The sequence below is a fragment of the Oncorhynchus clarkii genome, chromosome 5, assembly GCF_045791955.1.
Source record: "Oncorhynchus clarkii lewisi isolate Uvic-CL-2024 chromosome 5, UVic_Ocla_1.0, whole genome shotgun sequence".
NCBI classification, from domain to species: Eukaryota; Metazoa; Chordata; class Actinopteri; order Salmoniformes; family Salmonidae; genus Oncorhynchus; species Oncorhynchus clarkii.
Window position 1 is genome coordinate 76,609,094 of NC_092151.1, and position 20,902 is coordinate 76,629,995.

The 20,902-nt window shown below is 41.6% G+C and overlaps 1 protein-coding gene across 1 annotated transcript; it reads right to left on the reverse strand.

Annotated features, from left to right (window-relative positions):
• Positions 1-9,008: 9,008 nt before the first annotated feature.
• LOC139410229 (glutamine synthetase-like) lies at positions 9,009-12,840 on the reverse strand. The gene is made up of 7 exons (XM_071155701.1): positions 12,716-12,840; positions 11,820-12,002; positions 11,415-11,576; positions 11,060-11,206; positions 10,676-10,803; positions 10,273-10,472; positions 9,009-9,877 (listed from the first exon to the last, which is right to left on the reverse strand). The coding sequence occupies exons 2-7, from the start codon at positions 11,983-11,985 to the stop codon at positions 9,559-9,561; spliced, it is 1,122 nt and encodes a 373-aa protein (XP_071011802.1). The 5' UTR covers positions 11,986-12,002; positions 12,716-12,840; the 3' UTR covers positions 9,009-9,558.
• Between the last annotated feature and the right edge of the window lie 8,062 nt (positions 12,841-20,902).

The window sequence follows — 20,902 nt, forward strand, 5'->3', positions numbered from 1 at the left end:
CACACACACACACACACACACACACACACACACACACACACACACACACACACACACACACACACACACACACACACACACACACACACACACACACACACACACACACCATACAAACACAACAGGCATATTGTCTGGGCTCAGAAGGTGGGTGCCATGGCAACCAAGCTGTAGCATCTCTTTACCTTTACATTGCTATTATCTTTACTCTCCTGATTTGTTCTAAACCCCTCTTAACCCCTCCCTTCTTAACCCCTCCCTTCTTAACCCCTCTATAATTTGTTAAAATGTTTTATGTGGCTTGGCTTTCAGCATCATTCTCTATCCCCTATCTGTCCCTCTCCACCTCTCCTCCTCCCATCTCTCTCATGCACAAACACACATGCGTGCATGCTCTGCAACATCACCTGCAGCTCAGTGTGTGTCTGATGGACTGGGTGGATGGGATGGCCTCCATGCTTCTAAACAGGAGTAGATATTTTAATTGCATTTCGTCCAGAGCAGCTCTATAGAGCATGCAGTAAGGAGAGTCATGTGGTGTGCACATGACTGCCCCAGACCCAGACCATGCCTCTGTCCATTACTAATCTGCTTGAGGAAGGCAGAAGAAGACACCTTCACTTGCTCAGTCGTACCCAATTTGCCCCTATCCCTTCCCCTTGGCCCTAACCATTCAATGATTGTAGGTGAAGGGGTAGGAAGCAATTTGGCACTGGCTGATTCAGTCATGATGTTGTGTGTTAGGACTGGCTATGGTTAGGCAACAAACTACCACTCACTACTACATATACTTAAGGGCTCTCAACTTGTACTGTACTGACTCAGATGACTGATAGCTTAATTAAATGGATACTAAGATGATAGTTGGAGCTATATTGTTAGATTTCAGTGCAGCCTTTGATGTTATTGATCATTATTTGTTATTGACGTGTTATGCCTTTACACCACATGCATCACATGGTTGGAGAGTTACTTATCCAACAGAACTCAGAAGTTTCTCTAACATCAGATATGTACAGTATCACTCAGGGCAGTTGCCTTACTCTTCTCTATTTTTTTTTACAAATGATTTGCCACTTGTCTTACAATAAGTTACAATGACTATGTATGCTTAAGATTACACAAACTACACATTAGCAGCTACAGCCAGTGAGCTTACTGAGACTCTAAGCAAGGAGTTACAGTCAGTGTCAGAATGGTCTTAAATGCATCTAAAACGAAAAGCATTGTATTTGGTTCAAAGCATTCTCTTAGGCCTAAACCTCAACTGGAGTTGTACATAAAGGGTGTGACTATTGAACAAGTTGAAGAACCTGAACTCCTAGGAGTAACACTGGATGGTAAGTTATCATGGTCAAGTCATATTGACAAAGTTGTTGTGAAGATGGGGAGAGGTACGGTACATTCGGAAAGTATTCAGACCCTTTTACTTTTTCAGCATTTTGTTACGTTACAGCCTTATTCTAAAATGGATTACATTACATTTTTCCTCATCAATCTACACACAATACCACATAGAGACAAAAGTGAAAACAGTTTTTTTTAAATGTTTGCGAATGTATTCAAAATAAAAAACAGAAATAACTTATTTACATAAGTATTCAGACCCTTTGCTATGAGACTCGAAATTGAGCTCAAGTGCATCCTGTTTCCATTGATCATCCTTGAGATGTTTCTACAACTTGATTGGAGTCCACCTGTGGTAAATTCAATTTATTGGACATAGGGCTGTGGCGGTCACAACATTTTGTCAGCCGGTGATTGTCAAGCAAATAACTGTCTGTCTCACGGTAATTGACCGTTAATTAACAAAAACATTTAGAATCTCCTGGCTTCCACACACAGCCTTCAAGCCACTGATGCAGATCTTTGGAACATCTACATTTTAAAATGTAGAGTGCAGGGCAATCCATCACACGATCGGGTCTTTCTCACAGGCCACAAGTGAAGACAGACACATCGGGGATGCAACTGCGCACATCCTTATCCAAATCCGCGGTGCATGTTGATATTGGAAGAACTGTCCACATTTACTTTTCATCAGCCAACAATATGAGTAGGCCTAACAAACAGCAAAAGCACTAGCTTATGTCAATCTACTATCCCCCATAGTACAAAGGTTGTCTTATTCTATTTGTGTGAGAAATAAATATTCCAATATTCAAAAAAACTTTTTTACGCAATGTGGCCGATGCAACAGATAAGAACGTTTCGCTTAAAATGTTGATGAACTATTAAGCTCTTTCGACACATTATAAGCTCATCAATGCACATATGGTAGCAGGCTATAAGGATGAATGTTCCATTAGCGGAAAACACCATGATCAAAAGTGACTGGAAATGCAATTATGCATGTAATGCTTTTATTAGAAAGGTGAATTTTTATGGTGAAAACGATCTTCCCGAAACTTAAAACTCACGTGCTGCTTATTTATACCAGTTAGGCGACGCTCCCCATCCAACCTAAAAGAGCTTCAGAGGATCTGCAGAGAAGAATGCGAGCAACTCCCCAAATACAGGTGTACCAAGCTTGTAGCGTCATACCATTGAAGACTCAAGGCTGTAATCGCTGCCAAAGGCGCTTCAACAAAGTACTGAGTAAAGGGTCTGAATACTCATGTAAATGTATTAATATATATTTTTAAAATAAATTTGCTAACATTTCATTTAAAAAATGTCACTTCTCCAGCTGACGGGACTCCCCCATTTTTTTTATTGTGTAGATTTATGAGGGAAAAAGGATTTCATCCATTTTAGAATAAGGCTGTAACGTATCAAAATGTGGAAAAGGTCAAGGGGTCTGAATACTTTCCGAATGCACTGTATGGCTGTTATACGTAGATGTTCTGCGTTTTTGACACAAAGATCAACTGTACCAGTTGTTCAGGCTTTGATCTTGATTACTGTCTGGTAATATGATCACGTGCAGCAAAGAAAGACCTAGCAAAGCTGCAGCAAAGAAAGACCTAGTGTAACGGATGTGAAACGGCTAGCTTAGTTAGCGGTGCACGCTAAACCGCGTTTCAAACGGTGACGTCACTTGCTCTGAGACCTTGAAGTAGTAGTTCCCCTTGCTCTGCAAGGGCCGTGGCTTTTGTGGAGCGATGGGTAACGATGCTTTGTGGGTGACTGTTGTTGATGTGTGCAGAGGGTCCCTGGTTCGCGCCCGGGTATGGGCGAGGGGACAGTCTAAAGTTATACTGTTACACTAGCAAAGCTGCAGCAAAGAAAGACCTAGCAAAGCTGCAGCTGGCTCAAAACAAAGCAGCACACATTGCCCTTAACTGCACACACATAACTAACATCAACAACATGCATGATAGTCTTTCATGGTTGAGGGGAAATTGACTACTTCTCTTCTAGTCTTCTTAAGAAACATTTGTCTGTTGAAAATGCCCAACCACTTGTAAAATCTATTTTTCATGCACTTCAAACAGACATACCCTACCATGGGTTTACATTTTAGTCATTTAGCAGACTCTCTTATCCAAAGCGAATTACAGGAACAATTAGGGTTAAGTGCTTTGCTCAAGGTGAAGAGCCGACTCCAGTACGCTGGCCTTCTAGGCAGAGTTGCAAAGAAGAAGCTATATCTCTGTCCAGTGTCTGTGTTATTTTGTCCATCTTAATCTTTTCTTTTTATTGGCCAGTCTGAGATATAGCTTTTTCTTTGCAACTCTACCTAGAAGGCCAGCATACCGGAGTTGCCTCTTCACTGTTGACGTTGAGACTGGTGTTTTGTGGGTACTATTTAATAAAGCTGCCAGTTGAGGACTTGTGAGGTGTCTGTTTCTCAAACTAGACACTCTAATGTACTTAAAGCTGTCAGTTGTGCCCCGGGGCCTCCCATTCCTCTTTCTATTCTAGTTAGAGACAGTTTGCGCTGTTCTGTGAAGGGAGTAGTACACAGCGTTGTACGAGATCTTCAGTTTCTTGGCAATTTCACGCATGCAATAGCCTTCATTTCTCAGAACAATAATAGACTGACGAGTTTCGGAAGAAAGGTATTTGTTTCTGGCCATTTTGAGCCTGTAATCAAACCCACAAATGTTGATGCTCCAATTGATGCTCCAGTTTTATTGCTTCTTTTATCAGCACAAATGTTTTCAGTTGTGCTAACATAATTGCAAAAGGGTTTTCTAATGATCAATTAGCCTTATAAAATGATAAACTTGGATTAGCTAACACAACGTGCCATTGGAACACAGGAGTGATGGTTGCTGATAATGGTCCTCTGTACACCTGTGTAGATATTCCATAAAAAATCTGCCATTTCCAGCTACAATAGTAATTTACAACATTAACAATGTCTACACTGTATTTACGCTAAATTGAATGTCATTTTAATGGACAAAAATGTGCTTTTCTTTCAAAAACAAGGACATTTCTAAGTGACCCCAAACTTTTGAACGGTAGTGTATGTGGATAACTTCATGATGATGTCATCATCCCAGCTGTAGTGGACAACACCAAAGGAGGGGGAGAGCGTGAGAGTTGTTGACCTGTTCAAACAAACAAGTTGGGAAGAACTTGGAACAAACAACAATGATAAAAAGATCCCTTTCAGTAAGAAACAGTCCCACAAGTCCTGATGTTCCACTCCTCTGCTGGAGACAGAACAAAGGAGTACACAGCTGTAAACTGCTGCAGCTCAGGTCAGTAAGAGAATACACACTTCCAAAAACTTGACTTTTTCATGAACAAGACTGGCAAAGAAGAGCAAGCTGTCTCCTAATGACACCACATTCGCTACATGGGCCTCGTTAATAGAGGCAGTCCAATTCTGGTCTTATCCCCAATTATTCTCAAAATATCAATAAGTGGAAAGATATCAGAATTGGGTTGCCAGTGTAAACCTAGCCATAGTGTACTACTTTTGACCAGGGCTCTGGTCAAAAGTAGTGCACTATGGCTGCACTATGAATGGTATAGGGTGCCATTTAGGACTGGCCCTCTGTAACAATTTCCATGGTTCACTACAGGTTGGTAGGAAAACATCTGATGTTATGATCTCAGAATATAGAGGTTAACATTTTCACTGTCCCATAGCCTATTTACAGTAGTGGAATGTTTGACTTCATAACAACTGCATAAAGACGTCTCGTCTCTGTCATGTGCTATACCAGACCTAAGGGCAGGAGGGGGGTAAATATCAATACACTATTTTATATCAAATCCTACTAATTTCACACGTGACCCCTAAATAACCCCACTCTTTCTGTTTGTGTGAGTGAAGATTGAAAGTAACTGTTTTCACCTCTACCGTGTCTTTAGTGATGTCATATTTCTGTATACCAATATCTACAGGGCTTCCCGAGATATTGGCACAGCGGTCTAAAGCACTGCATCTCAGTGCAAGAGGCGTCACTACAGTCCTTGGTTCGATTCCAGGCTGTATCACATCCGTCGGTGATTGGGAGTCCCATAGGGCAGTGCACAATTGGCCCAGCGTCGTCCAGGTTTAGCCAGGGGAGGCCGTCATTGTAAATAAGGATTTGTTCTTAACTGACTTGCCTAGTATAAAGGTTACATTAAAAAAAAAGTGTATCCACTGATTTGGTTTTGCTCCAGTTACAGTGGTGACCATTAGGAGAAAACGTGTGACAGTAATAAGACAACAGATGTTATAGATAGGGAGCATGAGGCTGTAGTTTAGTTTATTAGGATCCCCACTAGCTACTGCACATGCAGCAGCTACTCTTCTTGGGGTCCACATGAAACATACACATTCATGACAAAGTACAGAACAGCTATACACAAGAACATGAGCTATCACATTAAATTTAAAACATTAAAAATAAAGTTATAGAGTTATATATAGGAAAGACACCAAGAGACAACAAAAATACTATTTACACACTATTCATATTCTTATATAGTTTAGTTAAATTAGAGAGGCGATGTGGTACGATATGTTTTTTTGTATTTGTTTTTTTAAAGCTAAACTTTCTTTTTGCCTGAGTAACCTCTGAACCTCTGGTGGCAGAGCATTCCACGACGGCTCTACACATAACTGTGCGATGCATTACATCTGTTTTTGGTTTGGCACAGTGAACACTTGAACCTGGCAAAAAATCTTTAAATTGGAACAAAGTGACAGGCAGTTTGAAATATGTTTCCCCCGTGGCTAGTTTCCAGGTTTCCTTGCCTTGCAGCCTTTTGGGTGGTACAGGAACAGGCACACCTCCTTCCTTTACTTTGGGCCTGCAGTATGCAGAAGTAAGTTAAAGGTACCAAAACAGACCTGCTTCACTCGCCTGCCAAGTGCCTCATCTCACCGTCAGAACAGAACGTGACTCAGACACACATGATAGTTCAAATACTGGTACATCTCTGCTGTCAATTATACAAAAACATGTCAGTCAAGATTGTTGAGTTTGAACAGGAGCAGTGTTTCCTTTTTCTTCCACCTGTGATGTGGGTAACACACCTGTCCCTCTATACTAATTTCCTATTGGTGCTGTAAATGCCTATATTTTCGGATGACTGCCTTGCCTGGTTCACCAATTACTTTGCAGACAGAGTTCAGTGTGTCAAATCGGAGGGCATGCTGTCCGGTCCTCTGGCAGTCTCTATGGGGGTGCCACAGGGTTCAATTCTCGGGCCGACTCTTTTCTCTGTATATATCAATGATGTTTCTCATGCTGCGGGCGATTCCCTGATCCACCTCTACGCAGACGACACCATTCTATATACTTCCGGCCCGTCCTTGGACACTGTGCTATCTAACCTCCAAACGAGCTTCAATGCCATACAGCACTCCTTCCGTGGCCTCCAACTGCTCTTAAACGCTAGTAAAACCAAATGCATGCTTTTCAACCGTTCGCTGCCTGCACCCGCACGCCTGACCAGCATCACCACCCTGGATGGTTCCGACCTTGAATATGTGGACATCTATAAGTACCTAGGTGTCTGGCTAGACTCTAAACTCTCCTTCCAGACCCATATCAAACATCTCCAATCGAAAATCAAATCAAGAGTCGGCTTTCTATTCCGCAACAAAGCCTCCTTCACTCACGCCGCCAAACTTACCCTAGTAAAACTGACTATCCTACCGATCCTCGACTTCGGCGATGTCATCTACAAAATTGCTTCCAACACTCTACTCAGCAAACTGGATGCAGTTTATCACAGTGCCATCCGTTTTGTCACTAAAGCACCTTATACCACCCACCACTGCGACTTGTATGCTCTAGTCGGCTGGCCCTCGCTACATATTCGTCGCCAGACCCACTGGCTCCAGGTCATCTACAAGTCCATGCTAGGTAAAGCTCTGCCTTATCTCAGTTCACTGGTTACGATGGCAACACCCATCCGTAGCACGCGCTCCAGCAGGTGTATCTCACTGATCATCCCTAAAGCCAACACCTCATTTGGCCGCCTTTCGTTCCAGTTCTCTGCTGCCTGTGACTGGAACGAATTGCAAAAATCGCTGAAGTTGGAGACTTTTATCTCCCTCACCAACTTCAAACATCTGCTATCTGAGCAGCTAACCGATCGCTGCAGGTGTACATAGTCTATTGGTAAATAGCCCACCCATTTTCACCTACCTCATCCCCATACTGTTTTTATTTATTTATTTTTCTGCTCTTTTGCACACCAATATCTCTCTCTACCTGTACATAACCATCTGATCATTTATCACTCCAGTGTTAATCTGCATAATTGTAATTATTTGCCTACCTTCTCATGCCTTTTGCACACAATGTATATATAGACTCCCCTTTTTTCTACTGTGTTATTGACTTGTTAATTGTTTACTCCATGTGTAACTCTGTGTTGTCTGTTCACACTGCTATGCCTTATCTTGGCCAGGTCGCAGTTGCAAATGAGAACTTGTTCTCAACTAGCCTACCTGGTTAAATAAAGGTGAAATAAAATAAATAAAAAGTATTTGTACCAGGGTTCAAATTAGTCTCATGGGAATAAGGATTTCCATAACAGGGAATTGGACTTTGGAAGCTCTCTCATTAAATGTGCTGTGTCCTGTCCTCAACATGTAAACACTAGCCTTCTTGGCACGATGTACACTCAAGACTTACAAGAACACTCAAACATACGTCACCTTCACTGATAAAGAAATTAAGATAAGGATCACCAAGAGCACTCCATGAAAGTATACTAAGAATTGGTAGCACTAGTTGTGCCAAAGCTTCACTTAGAGATGAAAAAAACTAAAGAAACGTGTGGTCAGGGTCAGCACAGTTCATTTGCAATGTGCAGTTAGGCAGCACTGATAATGCTGACAAGGCAGAATAACTGACAAAGGAAAGCAATGTCTAGACTGCAGAAAGACAGGTGACTACCAAGTGCCCATTGTCTTCAGTCACATAATCAGGTACTTTCTCCCCCACTGAATCTTAACAGTTTGAAAGAGATTGTAAACATTGACTTAAATAGGCATCAATTTAAGCAAGTATGTTCTTTGCAATCATAAGTATTCAGTATGCATCATTCTCATTTGTACTTTAGCACTCTTATCCAGAGAGACTTGCTCAAGGGCACATTGACAGATGTTTCACCTAGTCCACTCAAGAGATTTGAACCAGGGACCTTTGGGCTACTTACTGGTCCAACGCACTTAACCGCCTCGGCTACCTACTGCCCAGACATCTCTAGTTAAAAGGGACTTGAAATACATTGCTGACATTTCCTACAGTAAGTCATTACACTTAAGTTCATTCAGGTTCTTAAAACTAGGGGACAGTCAAGGGCCAAAGACCCACCTGAATGGACAGGACATCAAATTACACTCCTTCACCACATTGAGCCAAGGTTGTGCTCCTGATTAAAGGCTAAATTGAGAAGCACGTCACCTCAGTGTTGATCTGGCAAGGTCACCTTTACAGTCAGCAAGTCTTACAAAAGATTGCATGTAAACTCATTAATCTCTGCACTTTGACAACTGCTTCATGTAAACATGTTTTTAAAAAGCTCTACAAAACTTAATTTGTTTGAGCTCTACCGCTTACTTTAACATGAACAAATGATACTGTACAATTGAAGAATCAGATTAAAAAATATTTTTTAATGTTCCAAATAAGAAAATGGGTTCTTGATACAACTTCTACTAAATGGTAGACAATAGAGATCCACACATGTATAAAAACACAGATGCACCTTGGATCCTTTTGGGTTTGTGTACCACACGAGCCAGACCACACATGGCATAGTCATAAATCTACAGCATCTTGGTTAGTATATCATGTTAAACATGAGTAGCAAATTGATACACAAAACTAGACCTATACATAGGAAACATTTCACCCTCGACTGACATGTCTGGAATCATTCTTTAGCATCAATTATATGGCAATATTGGCAGTGATCAAGCTAAAAGAGGTAGGGACTACGCTACCCTGAACACATCAATCATACTCATTCATCTCAAGTAAAATATTTAATGGCTAAAAAAGTAAGCCCTAAATGGATGGTCAAGATTTGCAATTTATACAAGGGGTTTCCAAAGCCACAGACAAAACAGTACTGGAAATGACACTTCATGAGGCGTAGCGCAAGAGAGAAAGGGGATTATTTCAGTCCAACAGAGTAACTAGTTTATTTGCTGTATTCTGTAGGCTCCTCCCCCACTTCACTGAGCAAACATGTGCGTATCATGGCTTCTGTGACTGCATATGGGTCACAGTTTGCTGACGGGCGGCGGTCCTCGAAGTAGCCCTTCTTGTCCTGACCCACTGAGCGGGGGATGCGGATGCTGGCACCGCGGTTCGCCACACCGGCTGAGAACTCATGGATGTTGGACGTTTCGTGGTGACCGGTCAACCGGCGTGCGTTGTCCAGCCCCCCTTTGGGGTCGTAGGCACAGATGTGGTAACGGTGTCTCTTTCCCAGCTTCTCGATCGACTCCTCAATGGCCCTTAGTGGACAGGGGGGGAGGGGGGGGGGTTAATCCTCCGCTAAAGAGATTTAAGACTGAAAACCTTATGCCGGTGTTCCAGACAGAGATTTAGCTTTTGACTTGTCTTTGACGAAGAGAGATCTGTATATATAATGACGAGATGCTCATGTCTCCACCTTAACAATGGGAGATGTCCCGAAGGCAGGAAGACAGATGACAAGGTTCGGTCCAAAATAAACCCATTGGGCTTATTTTGGACAGATTTTGGCGAGGAAAACCTCACGTCACCTTTTCCTCTCTGCTAAGAAGCACTTTCAATGGAAAATGCCATTGAAGTCTAGCCCTAGGATTAATATGGGTCCAGGGAAAATGTCCCTTAATGCATTTCCAGCACAAACTCAATTCATGCCTACCTCAACCCACCATCTTCTCTCATCTCCTTGGTGCTGAAGTTGGTATGGCAGCCAGCACCATTCCAGTTCCCAGGGATGGGCTTGGGGTCAAATGAGGCCACTACACCAAAGTCCTCACAGACCCGGTGCAGGATGAACCGAGCTGCCCAGAGGTGGTCTCCCATGTTGATCCCTTCACAAGGTCCCACCTGGAACTCCCACTGGAAGACACAATACAGACTGTAAATGAGGCTTAGGGATGAGAGATTCTAGCTTGAAAGTTTAAAGGTTTTAGAACACTGGGCTGTTTCCCCAGTCACAAATGAAGCTTAGTCCAGGACTAAAAAGGCAGGTTTAATCGGTGTCTGTGGTAAAAATTGGCCCCAAAAGGATTTATTTTGACATAATGTGCAGTGTTTCCTACCTGAGCTGGCATGACTTCAGCATTGGTGCCACATATCTGAACCCCGGCATAAAGACAGGCCCTGTAGTGGGCTTCTACGATGTCTCTACCATACGCCTTGTCTGCGCCTACTCCACAGTAGTAGGGACCTGTTCAGAAACACCACATCAACAGGTTTAATGCCAGTGTTTTTTTGGCATTGGTTAAAACAGTGAACAGTTTTAACTCTCAAACCTAAGTACTTTAGTTGAATGTACCAATTTCAAGTCACGCTGGATAAGAGTCTGCTGAAAAACCAAGGCTATGTCTGAAATGGCAGCCCTTTCCCCTATACATCGGGTCATACGTTGAGCACTATATAGGGAATTGGGTGCCATTTGGGACACAGAGAACTCTCAAACTGACCTTGGGGACCAGGGAAGCCGTTAGAAGGCCAACCAAAAGGATGTCCGTCTGTGCCCAGGATGGTGTATTCCTGTTCCATACCAAACCAAGGGACCTGGTTCTCTACCATCTCCATGATCTTCTTACACATCCGCCGGAGATTGGTTTCTGGTGGGAGACAAATATAGGAATACATTACACTGAGCCAATTGGGACTGGACTCAAAGCTCATTTAAGGGAGGGCTGTGTTCAGTAGGCACAAAATGAAAGACATTAACTGTCAGCAGAATTCTGAACTTGTCCAATAAGAAACACAAGTATTCATTCTCTTTCACAAACATTTGTGCCCCAATGTCACTTTACTGCTCAGGCTTACCTGCAGGCTTGCGGTTGTATTTGAGCACTTGACACAGGACCAGTTTGTTGGGGTCTTTCCTGAAGGGGTCTCTGAACATAGCAGCAGGGATCAGATACATGTCGCTGTTAGAGCCCTCTGACTGGTACGTACTGGAACCATCAAAGTTCCACTCTGGAAGATCTGGAGAGGGGGAACTGAAATTAACAGAACTAAAAGGGACTCAACTACTCTTTAGGTTCAGGGTAATGTAAGGAGTATCATCAATCAGAATTTGATCATTCAACATTCAGTATTATTGAAGTAAGCCTAAATGGTCGTTTAAGATCTATGAATGTAAACCTCTGATCTTATGCATCTCAATCACATCACGGGGTAGGAGTTCCCATTGGCCATTTGTTTTTCTTAAAGGGTTGCTAAACTTACCATCAATGGCCTTGGGTTCCGAATCCAGAGTTCTGGTCTTGCAGCGGAGCCCCTCTCCAGTCCCATCTATCCAGATGTACATGGCCTGAACCTTGTCTCCCTGAGGAAGATCCATATACTGCTGCTTCACAGCTTTACTCAAGCTGGCACTCTCTGAAGTGGCCATTTTCACTGAGCCTTAAACTTTGGAACAAAGAGAAATGCATGCATTTGATTCTTAGAATTGAAACATTTGAGGTCTACAGTTATTATATTGTGCCTGTCCAGTGATTTATAGTAAAAATTAAATCTACTCAAAACAACCAGACAATGCGTGAGGCCTAAACAGACGAGTCCATGCATGTGGCTACACCTGATGCTTCCCCTCCTCCACCACCATCCTGCTTCAAGACAGCTTGGTCAGCAACCAGGGATTTAATTGTAACACTAAAAACAATAGGTTTTATATGTGGTTGTTTTGTAAGAGTAGCTGCCAAATTAAAATTGCACCAACGTGTTATAAATGAGATCACTATCAACATCCTGGTAATATCGAGTCAAATCCATGAAGGTTTGTAGTATGCATGAAAACATGCTGCTATGACAGCAAACCACTGTGTGGTCATGGTTACTTACAACGTTACTAATCCCAGTTTACAATGAAGGAAATTAAAGCGCACTGTAGTTTCTGTCGTCAGGCAAATAGAACACACTACCCATCAGATTAAACAATAAAAAGCGACACACAATCATAAAACTAGGAGTTCAACAACCATAGTAATAGGATTTAATAAAATACCTTATAATTAGGCTATGAGGTGCAAAACTAAACACCAATTAGTCCAATTTGATAAACATACACAATGAAATTGTCATAGTTTATCCTAGAACTTTGAACATTATTCAGAAATAATTACCTTATATCAAGTAAAGAATGGGATTAAAACCCTGGTACAGCCTTCAGTAAATGTCCTGTGCAATCCCAAATGGTTACCTTTCATTTGCCTACAACAAAAAAAAAACAGTCCGATTTATAAAAGGGAGATGGGATCGCCTTTCTCGGATTGGCTGGAGAGAAACGTGATCCCTTCGTGCTAAAGTAATGAAGAGCTCATGGGTTGCATTCATTGGTCGGCACGAAAAATCAGCAGTTTGTTTCAATATCATGGCCACAATCCAGCCCAAACAAGTCTTTGTTGAAAGGCTCAAAACAACTAATTGTTTGTTAAATTAATGCTAAATATCCTTAACTAAACCTCAAATAAGTTAGTTAATATTAGTATATTAAAAAAATATATGAAACGAGGAAAAAGACAATCCATTGAATCATTTCTATAATATGGTAATAATAAGGTTCGACGAAGAAGTAAAGACGCCCCCTGGCGGTATGAAAACAATTATTTATGAAATGCATGATTATCCGTGCTATCCGGGTCATTGGGACCTCCCTACTCCTACCCCACTGAAATTGACATTTTAAATGGTAAGGGTTATAGTTAAGATTAGGATTACACTAGATATCACAGATACAAAGTCAAAATTGGCTATATCGTAACATTTCATGAAAACAAACATTTGCTTTTTGGTCTTCATTTAAGATTAGGTTTAGGCCAAATTAGCAATGTGGTTAGGGTGTGGGTTAGCTTTGAAATCACAGGTTGCGACGCTGAAAGGAATCAGGAGAGTGACACGTTTTTGTTCTCTGTCCCATGCGCCATCGCCTGTGAACATCAAGATTACATATGGTTTCCACCTCTTCCGAATTCGCCAGATGAAGTCCGCCCCTATTCATTTTCAACGGGGGCACGCGGAGCAATGGGAAGGTGTGAGCGATACAAAAAGTTCAGCTCTGCTCTACATCAAGATGCTGTTAACCATCAGGTGAGGAGCAGATGTTTGCTTGAAAATCTTCCCTTCATAAAACATAGTTCCTCCTGTGATTAGTTTTGGCCAAGCACAAACCAAAACATATGGAGGAAAGCCAATCGTCGCAGTGTCTGGTTTTCCAATTCTATATGATTTTGCGTTGCAAGAATACAGACACAAATCATAAAGTCAATGGCATGGAGGAGGATTGCATAGGTTGTTGGCGCTGATGGTAGGTGAAGAGAGACTTGCACAACACATTTTTGTTTATGCTGCCTGCTAGCTATGAACATCAAGCAAACTAAACTTCCAAACTGCGATCAAAGCCATGTGAATTTGTTGACTAAATTAAATTGTGAAATTTGCTCCCCAAAGGGTAGAAATCACCAGTAACACACATTATAACATTGTACATTATACACTAAGCACCAATTTCCCATGTAATATGCTACCTGTTGGATTATGGTATTTTAACACGATTCTCATATATTATAGTTTATGGCTCTTTCATTAGACTGGTGTCATGACATTGATAATTAAAGCTCACTTCCTGTAAAATACATAGGCCTACATGGACATTAATGGGAACTTTGGGTAAAGGAAATTGTGGCTTTGACTTGCAAACATTTTTGTGCAAATATTTCTTTACCCACCATGAAAAAAATGTTATTGGTCACATACACATATATATCAGATGTTATTGCAGGTGTAGCGTAATACTTGTGTTCCTAGCTCCAACAGTGCAGTAGTATCTAACAATTCACAACAATACACACAAATCTAAAAGTAAAGAATATAATTAAGAAATATATAAATATTAGGATGAGCAATGTCGGAGTGGCATTGACAAAAATACAATAGAATAGAATACAGTATATACATAGTAAATGAGTAAAGCAGTATGTAAACACGATTAAAATGACCAGCGATTCTATGTCTATGTACAAAGGGCGGCAGCTTCTAAGGTGCAGGGTTAACTAACCGGGGGATAGCCGGCTGGTAGCCAACATCTCTGCAATCGTCCTCCATGCCATTGACCTTCTGATCTTGTTTCTGTATTCTAAAATCATTCTCAAACAAACTAGGTAGAATTACAACACTCCCCACGTCAAATTCTTTTCTTTTTGGACATTTTTAATGAGCATACAAATTGCCAGCTCCTTATTTTCATGTACAGTACTGTACCTAGAACACAAGGGTTTGATTTGCGCTATACAATTTGTCAGAAAAATAGTGTAGATCATCTGGTTTATGGTTAGCCTCATACATTATCTACTGGCATCATTTAACATTGAGAACATATATATATAACTGTAGCTCATCAAAATGCAAAAGATGTGTGAGTTAAGCTATTTTCTGCTTCAGATGTACAATGACAAGGGGCACATTGATTGCACATGCCAATTAGGCCAATAATGTCCTCATACTGTATGCCATCATACTGGCATGCATTGGTGATGCATGCTATTATGATAAGCTGAGTGACAATTAAATCTGAGTGACAGAGTGACAATCAAATAAAACCGGGCGCCGACAGAGATGGCCGCCTTGCTTCGCGTTCCTAGGAAACTATGCAGTATTTTGTTATTGCTGCATTTCGCTACACTCGCATTAACATCTGCTAACCATGTGTATGTGACAAATAAAATTGGATTTGATTTGATTGGAGAGGTCACAACTGGACAAAAAGGTAATGTACATTTGAGAAAGCAACACAGAAACAGACAAATTAGAGATTAATCCCCTTCACACCTTTTTATTATATGAACATTGACACGAGTTAATCTAAAATAAAGTTAAGGTAACAATTAAAATAAGTTTAAACACTTCAATGAATCAACATTGAATGAATCAAAATGTACAAATAACCTAGCTTGTTTGTAAATGTTAGACATTTTAGTAAATTAGCTATTATTACTAAAGCATCATTTTCATACCAGAGGTGACCAACCTTGCTCCAAGATGGCGCTGATAGAGATGGCAGCTTCGCTTCTAGTCCTTAGGAAACTGTGCAGTATTTCATTTTTTTTACTGTATTATTTATTACATTGTTAGCCCAGAAAACCTTAAGTGTTTTTACATACAACCGGGAAGAACTATTGGATATCAGAGAGATGTCAACTTACCAGCACAACGACCAGGAATACGTCTTTCCCAAAGCGGATCCTTTGTCTGGACCTCCCAGGGCATTTGAACTGATTCCAGAGGCTGACCCAAAACAACGCCACCGGAGGAGAGGGTGCCGGAGCGGTCTTCTAGTGAGGCTTCGGATACATCGCACCCCTGACAATTTCCATGATTTCCATTTATAAGTAATTGGGTGTTTGGATCAGCAATTTCATTTTGATCTATCAAATAACTGATGGACACAGTAATATTTCAGTAGTGAAATGAGGTTTATTGGATTAACAGAAAATGTGCAATATGCATCAAAACAAAATTAGACAGGTGCATAAATTTGGGCACCCCAATAGAAAAATCACATCAATATTTAGTAGAGCCTCCTTTTGCTAAAATAACAGCCTCTAGATGCTTCCCATAGCCTCTAATGAGTGTGTGGATTCTGGAGGAAGGTATTTTGGACCATTCCTCACAAAACGTCTCCAGTTCAGTTAGGTTTGATGGTTGCCGAGCATGGACAGCCCGCTTCAAATCATCCCACAGATTCTCAATGATATTCAGGTCTGGGGACTGGGATGGCCATTCCAGAACATTGTACTTGTTCCTCTGCATAAATGCCCGGGTAGATTTTGAGCAGTGTTTTGGGTCGTGGTCTTGTTGAAATATCCAGCCCCAGCGTAAATTCAACTTTGTGACTGATTCTTCAACATTATTCCCAAGAATCTGCTGATATTGAGTGGAATCCATGCGACCCTCAACTTTAACAAGATTCCCAGTACCGGCACTGGCCACACAGCCCCACAGCATGATGGAACCCCCACCAAATTTTACTGTGGGTAGCAAGTGTTTTTCTTGGAACGCTGTGTTCTTTTGCCGCCATGCATAACGTCCCTTGTTATGACCAATTAACTCAATATTTGTTTCATCAGTCCACAGCACCTTATTCCAAAATGAAGCTGGCTTGTCCAAATGTGCGTTTGCATACCTCAAGCGACTCTGTTTGTGGCGTGTGTGCAGAAAAGGCTTCTTCCGCATCACTCTCCCATACAGCTTCTCCTTGTGCAAAGTGCGCTGAATTGTTGAACGATGCACAGTGACACCATCTGCAGCAAGATTATGTTGTTGGTCTTTGGAGGTGGTCTGTGGGCTGTTTTTGACCGGTCTCACCATCCTTCGCCTTTGCCTCCAATATTTTACTTGGCCTGCCACTTCTGGCCTTAACAAGAACTGTGCCTGTGGTCTTCCATTTCCTCACTATGTTCCTCACAGTGGACACTGACAGCTTACATCTCTGCGATAGCTTTTTGTAGCCTTCCTCTAAACCATAATGTTGAACAATCTTTGTTTTCAGGTCATTTGAGAGTTGTTTTGAGGCCCCCATGTTGCCAGGAGAGTCAAAGAGAACAACAACTTGCAATTGGCCACCTTAAATACCTTTTCTCATGATTGGATGCACTTGTCTATGAAGTTCAAGGCTTAATGAGCTCACCAAACCAATTGTGTGTTCCAATTAATCAGTGCTAAGTAGTTACAGGTATTCAAATCAACAGAATGACAAGGGTGTCCACATTTTTGCATAGCCTATTTTTCACATCTGATTTAATTTCATACAACTTAATATTGCTACACTAAAAATCTTTGTCTGGACAATACCCCAGTACTCAGCTTTTATTAGAAAATGAATGGCATGCCACTGTGATCATTTTCTGTGACGACAGAGTAAATTATTATGCAGCCTCAGAGGGGTGCCCAAACTTTTTCATACGACTGTATCTATAATTTCTCTTCGTTATTTCTCTTCATATGACAAGTACTGAGTAAAGGGTCTGAATACTGATATATTTATTTATTTTTAATAAATTAGCAAACATTTCTAAACCTGCTTTTGCTTTGTCATTATGGGGTATTGTACATCGATTGATGAGGAAAAATAACAATTGAATCAATTTTAGAATAAGGCTGTAATGTAACAAAGTGGAAATAGTCAAGGGGCCTGAAAGCTTTTCGAAGGCACTGTATATACTGGGCTCCCTCATAAAAGAGACACTGGTCTTAATGTTTACACCCTGATTAAAGAAAGGTAAATAATAAGACCCACTAATAATTCAATGATTTTATTAAAATAGTTTAAGGCTGTCTTTTCCAAGCTTAAAATGATAAACATTCAATATCGGCCATGCGGTCAATCCAGCATGATTTCTGCCGCGGTCAAAACAACCGTTAACTCAGTACTGGGAAATCTGACTTCAGTTAATTCAAGACAACTGGGAACTCGGGAAAAACTAGCTCCGACTGGCAAAATACGTTTTGAACAGTCAACTCGGAATTGTAAGTTGTGTACTGCCATGCCACCTTCATGTTCGAAGGGGGCAGAGCATAAGGTGAGTCCAAAAAATGTACTGTATGCTTCTACATAAATTATGTAATATGCCAGGGAGATATATATGCTGTAGCTAAGAAAGTAATACTAAGTGTATGTTGTGTAGTAAGCTGGTAGTAGCCATGTGCCTCACCCTAATAATTTGGTCTATTTTCACCTCGTAATTTCGCCTACTGTTGTGGTGGTGCACATGTAGCCCATAACCTCTTTTAGAGAAATGTAATCATTGAATGTTGTAAGAGGTTTAATTGTCTGCTTATATGCCCACTTTATTTATCGTATGGTTCTGACTTGGTGTACAGGAAAAACACTGTAAGAACGGCCTATGTTCTGAATTTTGTCGCTGTACATTTAAAAAGTGCTGAACAGATAGTTATATTGACTACGTCCGTCCTAGCTTGCTCATTAATGTCTTAATCGAAATTACGGATTGCCTCTTATCCACTTGTTGCCCCCTTGTGCCATAGTTTGTACATGTCAATTGTCAGTAGAAACCACATTTGTTTAAACAAGTCAGACATATCAGCTATGTTGTTTTTTTAAAAGGCAGTAAATAAGGCTGAATGAACTTGTTTCGCTGCCAGACAAGGCTCCGCTGATAGCTAGGAGTAGCAGTGGTAAGGTGTTGGGACTCTGCTGTTTATGTTGGCCCTAACAGTTTGTGGGCACCTTTTGTCCCCGTTATAGTGCTGTCAAGACGTTGCCCTGTTGGGTGAGGTTTATGACACCCCCCCCCCCCCCCCCCCCCCCCCCATAAATACCTTTCCCCCTTTTCTCTCCACTCTACAGAATGGACTCTTGGAAAGCCCTGTGTTACCACAGAGAAAGTATGGTAACATCAAAAGGTTGGGGAATGGAACAATATTTATCTTTCTCAACCAGTTGAAAGTGTCCGTTGATACTTAAAGAATATGATGTCAGATCAGTTGTTGTCAACATTATATCTGATAGGATGACATAAATTGTGTCTTGGAAAGTCTACGCATTCTAGTTATCAGATTCACATGGAATTGTTGTGCAATTTAAATGTTTAAATATGAAATTACTTGTGAGAAGATGAAATGTGATTTTAGCTTCTAAATATAAAGTAAACTTATGCTCACTCGGTGGCCACGCCCAAGTGAACAGACATTGGTTGAGAACTATGAAACACGCCCTTCTCTCCCCCAGTACAAAAGCCCGTTGACGGAAGTCAACCTCAGTTCCCGATGAGTCCTCATGTTTAAAAGGGCGAATTTCAACGTTGAGGTGACGATCACCATGCTGGAATGGTGAATTTCAACTAGACCAGCCAGAATACAGCACAAGCTGATTATGGCAACTTGGTATGAACTTTGAAAGACTATTCACTAAAGAAGAAGTGATACCTCCTAGACGTTGAGTTATCAGCTGCAGCTGTAAACGTACGTGGCCTAGGAAAGGACAGACAATCTCCTAAGAACGACAGGGTACTTTAACGTATCCGCTCTACAACACAATGGCGATCTCTGCTGGACAAACCAGTTTTCCATCTTCAACCCATCTATCGAAGGGCAGCTCAGAGTAAATAAACTCAGAAAAAAAAGAAATGTCCTCTCATTGTCAACTGCGTTTATTTTCAGCAAACTTAACATATGTAAATACTTGTATGAACATAACAAAAGTCAACAACTAAGACATAAACTGAACAAGTTCCACAGACATGTGACTAACAGAAATGGAATAATATGTCCCTGAACAGAGGGGTCAAAATCAAAAGTAACAGTCAGTATCTGGTGTGGCCACCAGCTGCATTAAGTACTGCAGTGCATCTCTTCCTCATGGACTGCACCAGATTTGCCAGTTCGTGCTGTGAGATGTTACCTCACTCTTCCACCAAGGCACCTGCAAGTTCCCGGATATTTCTGGGGGGAATGGCCCTAGCCCTCACCCTCCGATCCAACAGGTTCCAGACGTGCTCAATGGGATTGAGATCCGTGCTCTTCGCTGGCCATGGCAGAACACTGACATTTCTGTCTTGCAGGAAATCACACACAGAACGAGCAGTATGGCTGGTGGCATTGTCATGCTTGAGGGTCATGTCAGGATGAGCCTGCAGGAAGGGTACCACATGAGGGAGGAGGATGTCTTCCCTGTAACGCACAGTGTTGAGATTGCCTGCAATGACAACAAACGCAGTCCGATGATGCTGTGACACACCTCCCCAGACCATGACGGACCCTCCACCTCCAAATCGATCCCGCTCCAGAGTACAGACCTCGGTGTAACACTCATTCCTTCGATGATAAACCCGAATCCGACCATCACCCCTGGTGAGACAAAAGCGCGACTCGTCAGTGAAGAGCACTTTTTGACAGTCCTGTCTTGTACAGCGACTTTGGGTTTGTGCCCATAGGCGACATTGTTGCCGGTGATGTCTGGTGAGGAGCTGCCTTACAACAGGCCTACAAGCCCTCAGTCCAGCCTGTCTCAGCCTATTGCGGACAGTCTGAGCATTGATGGAGGGATTGGGCGTTCCTGGTGTAACTCGAGCAGTTGTTGTTGCCATCCTGTACCTGTCCCGTAGGTGTGATGTTCGGATGTACCGATCCTGTGCAGGTGTTGTTAAATGCATGGTATTTTCAAATGCCAGGCATGTTACAAATCATGTCATTGCTACATTGGCTGGACATACTATAGAGCAAGTTAAAGTGTACAAATATTTGGGTGTATGGGTTGATGATAAGCTGAGCTTCACTGTGCATGTAGAGAACTTGAT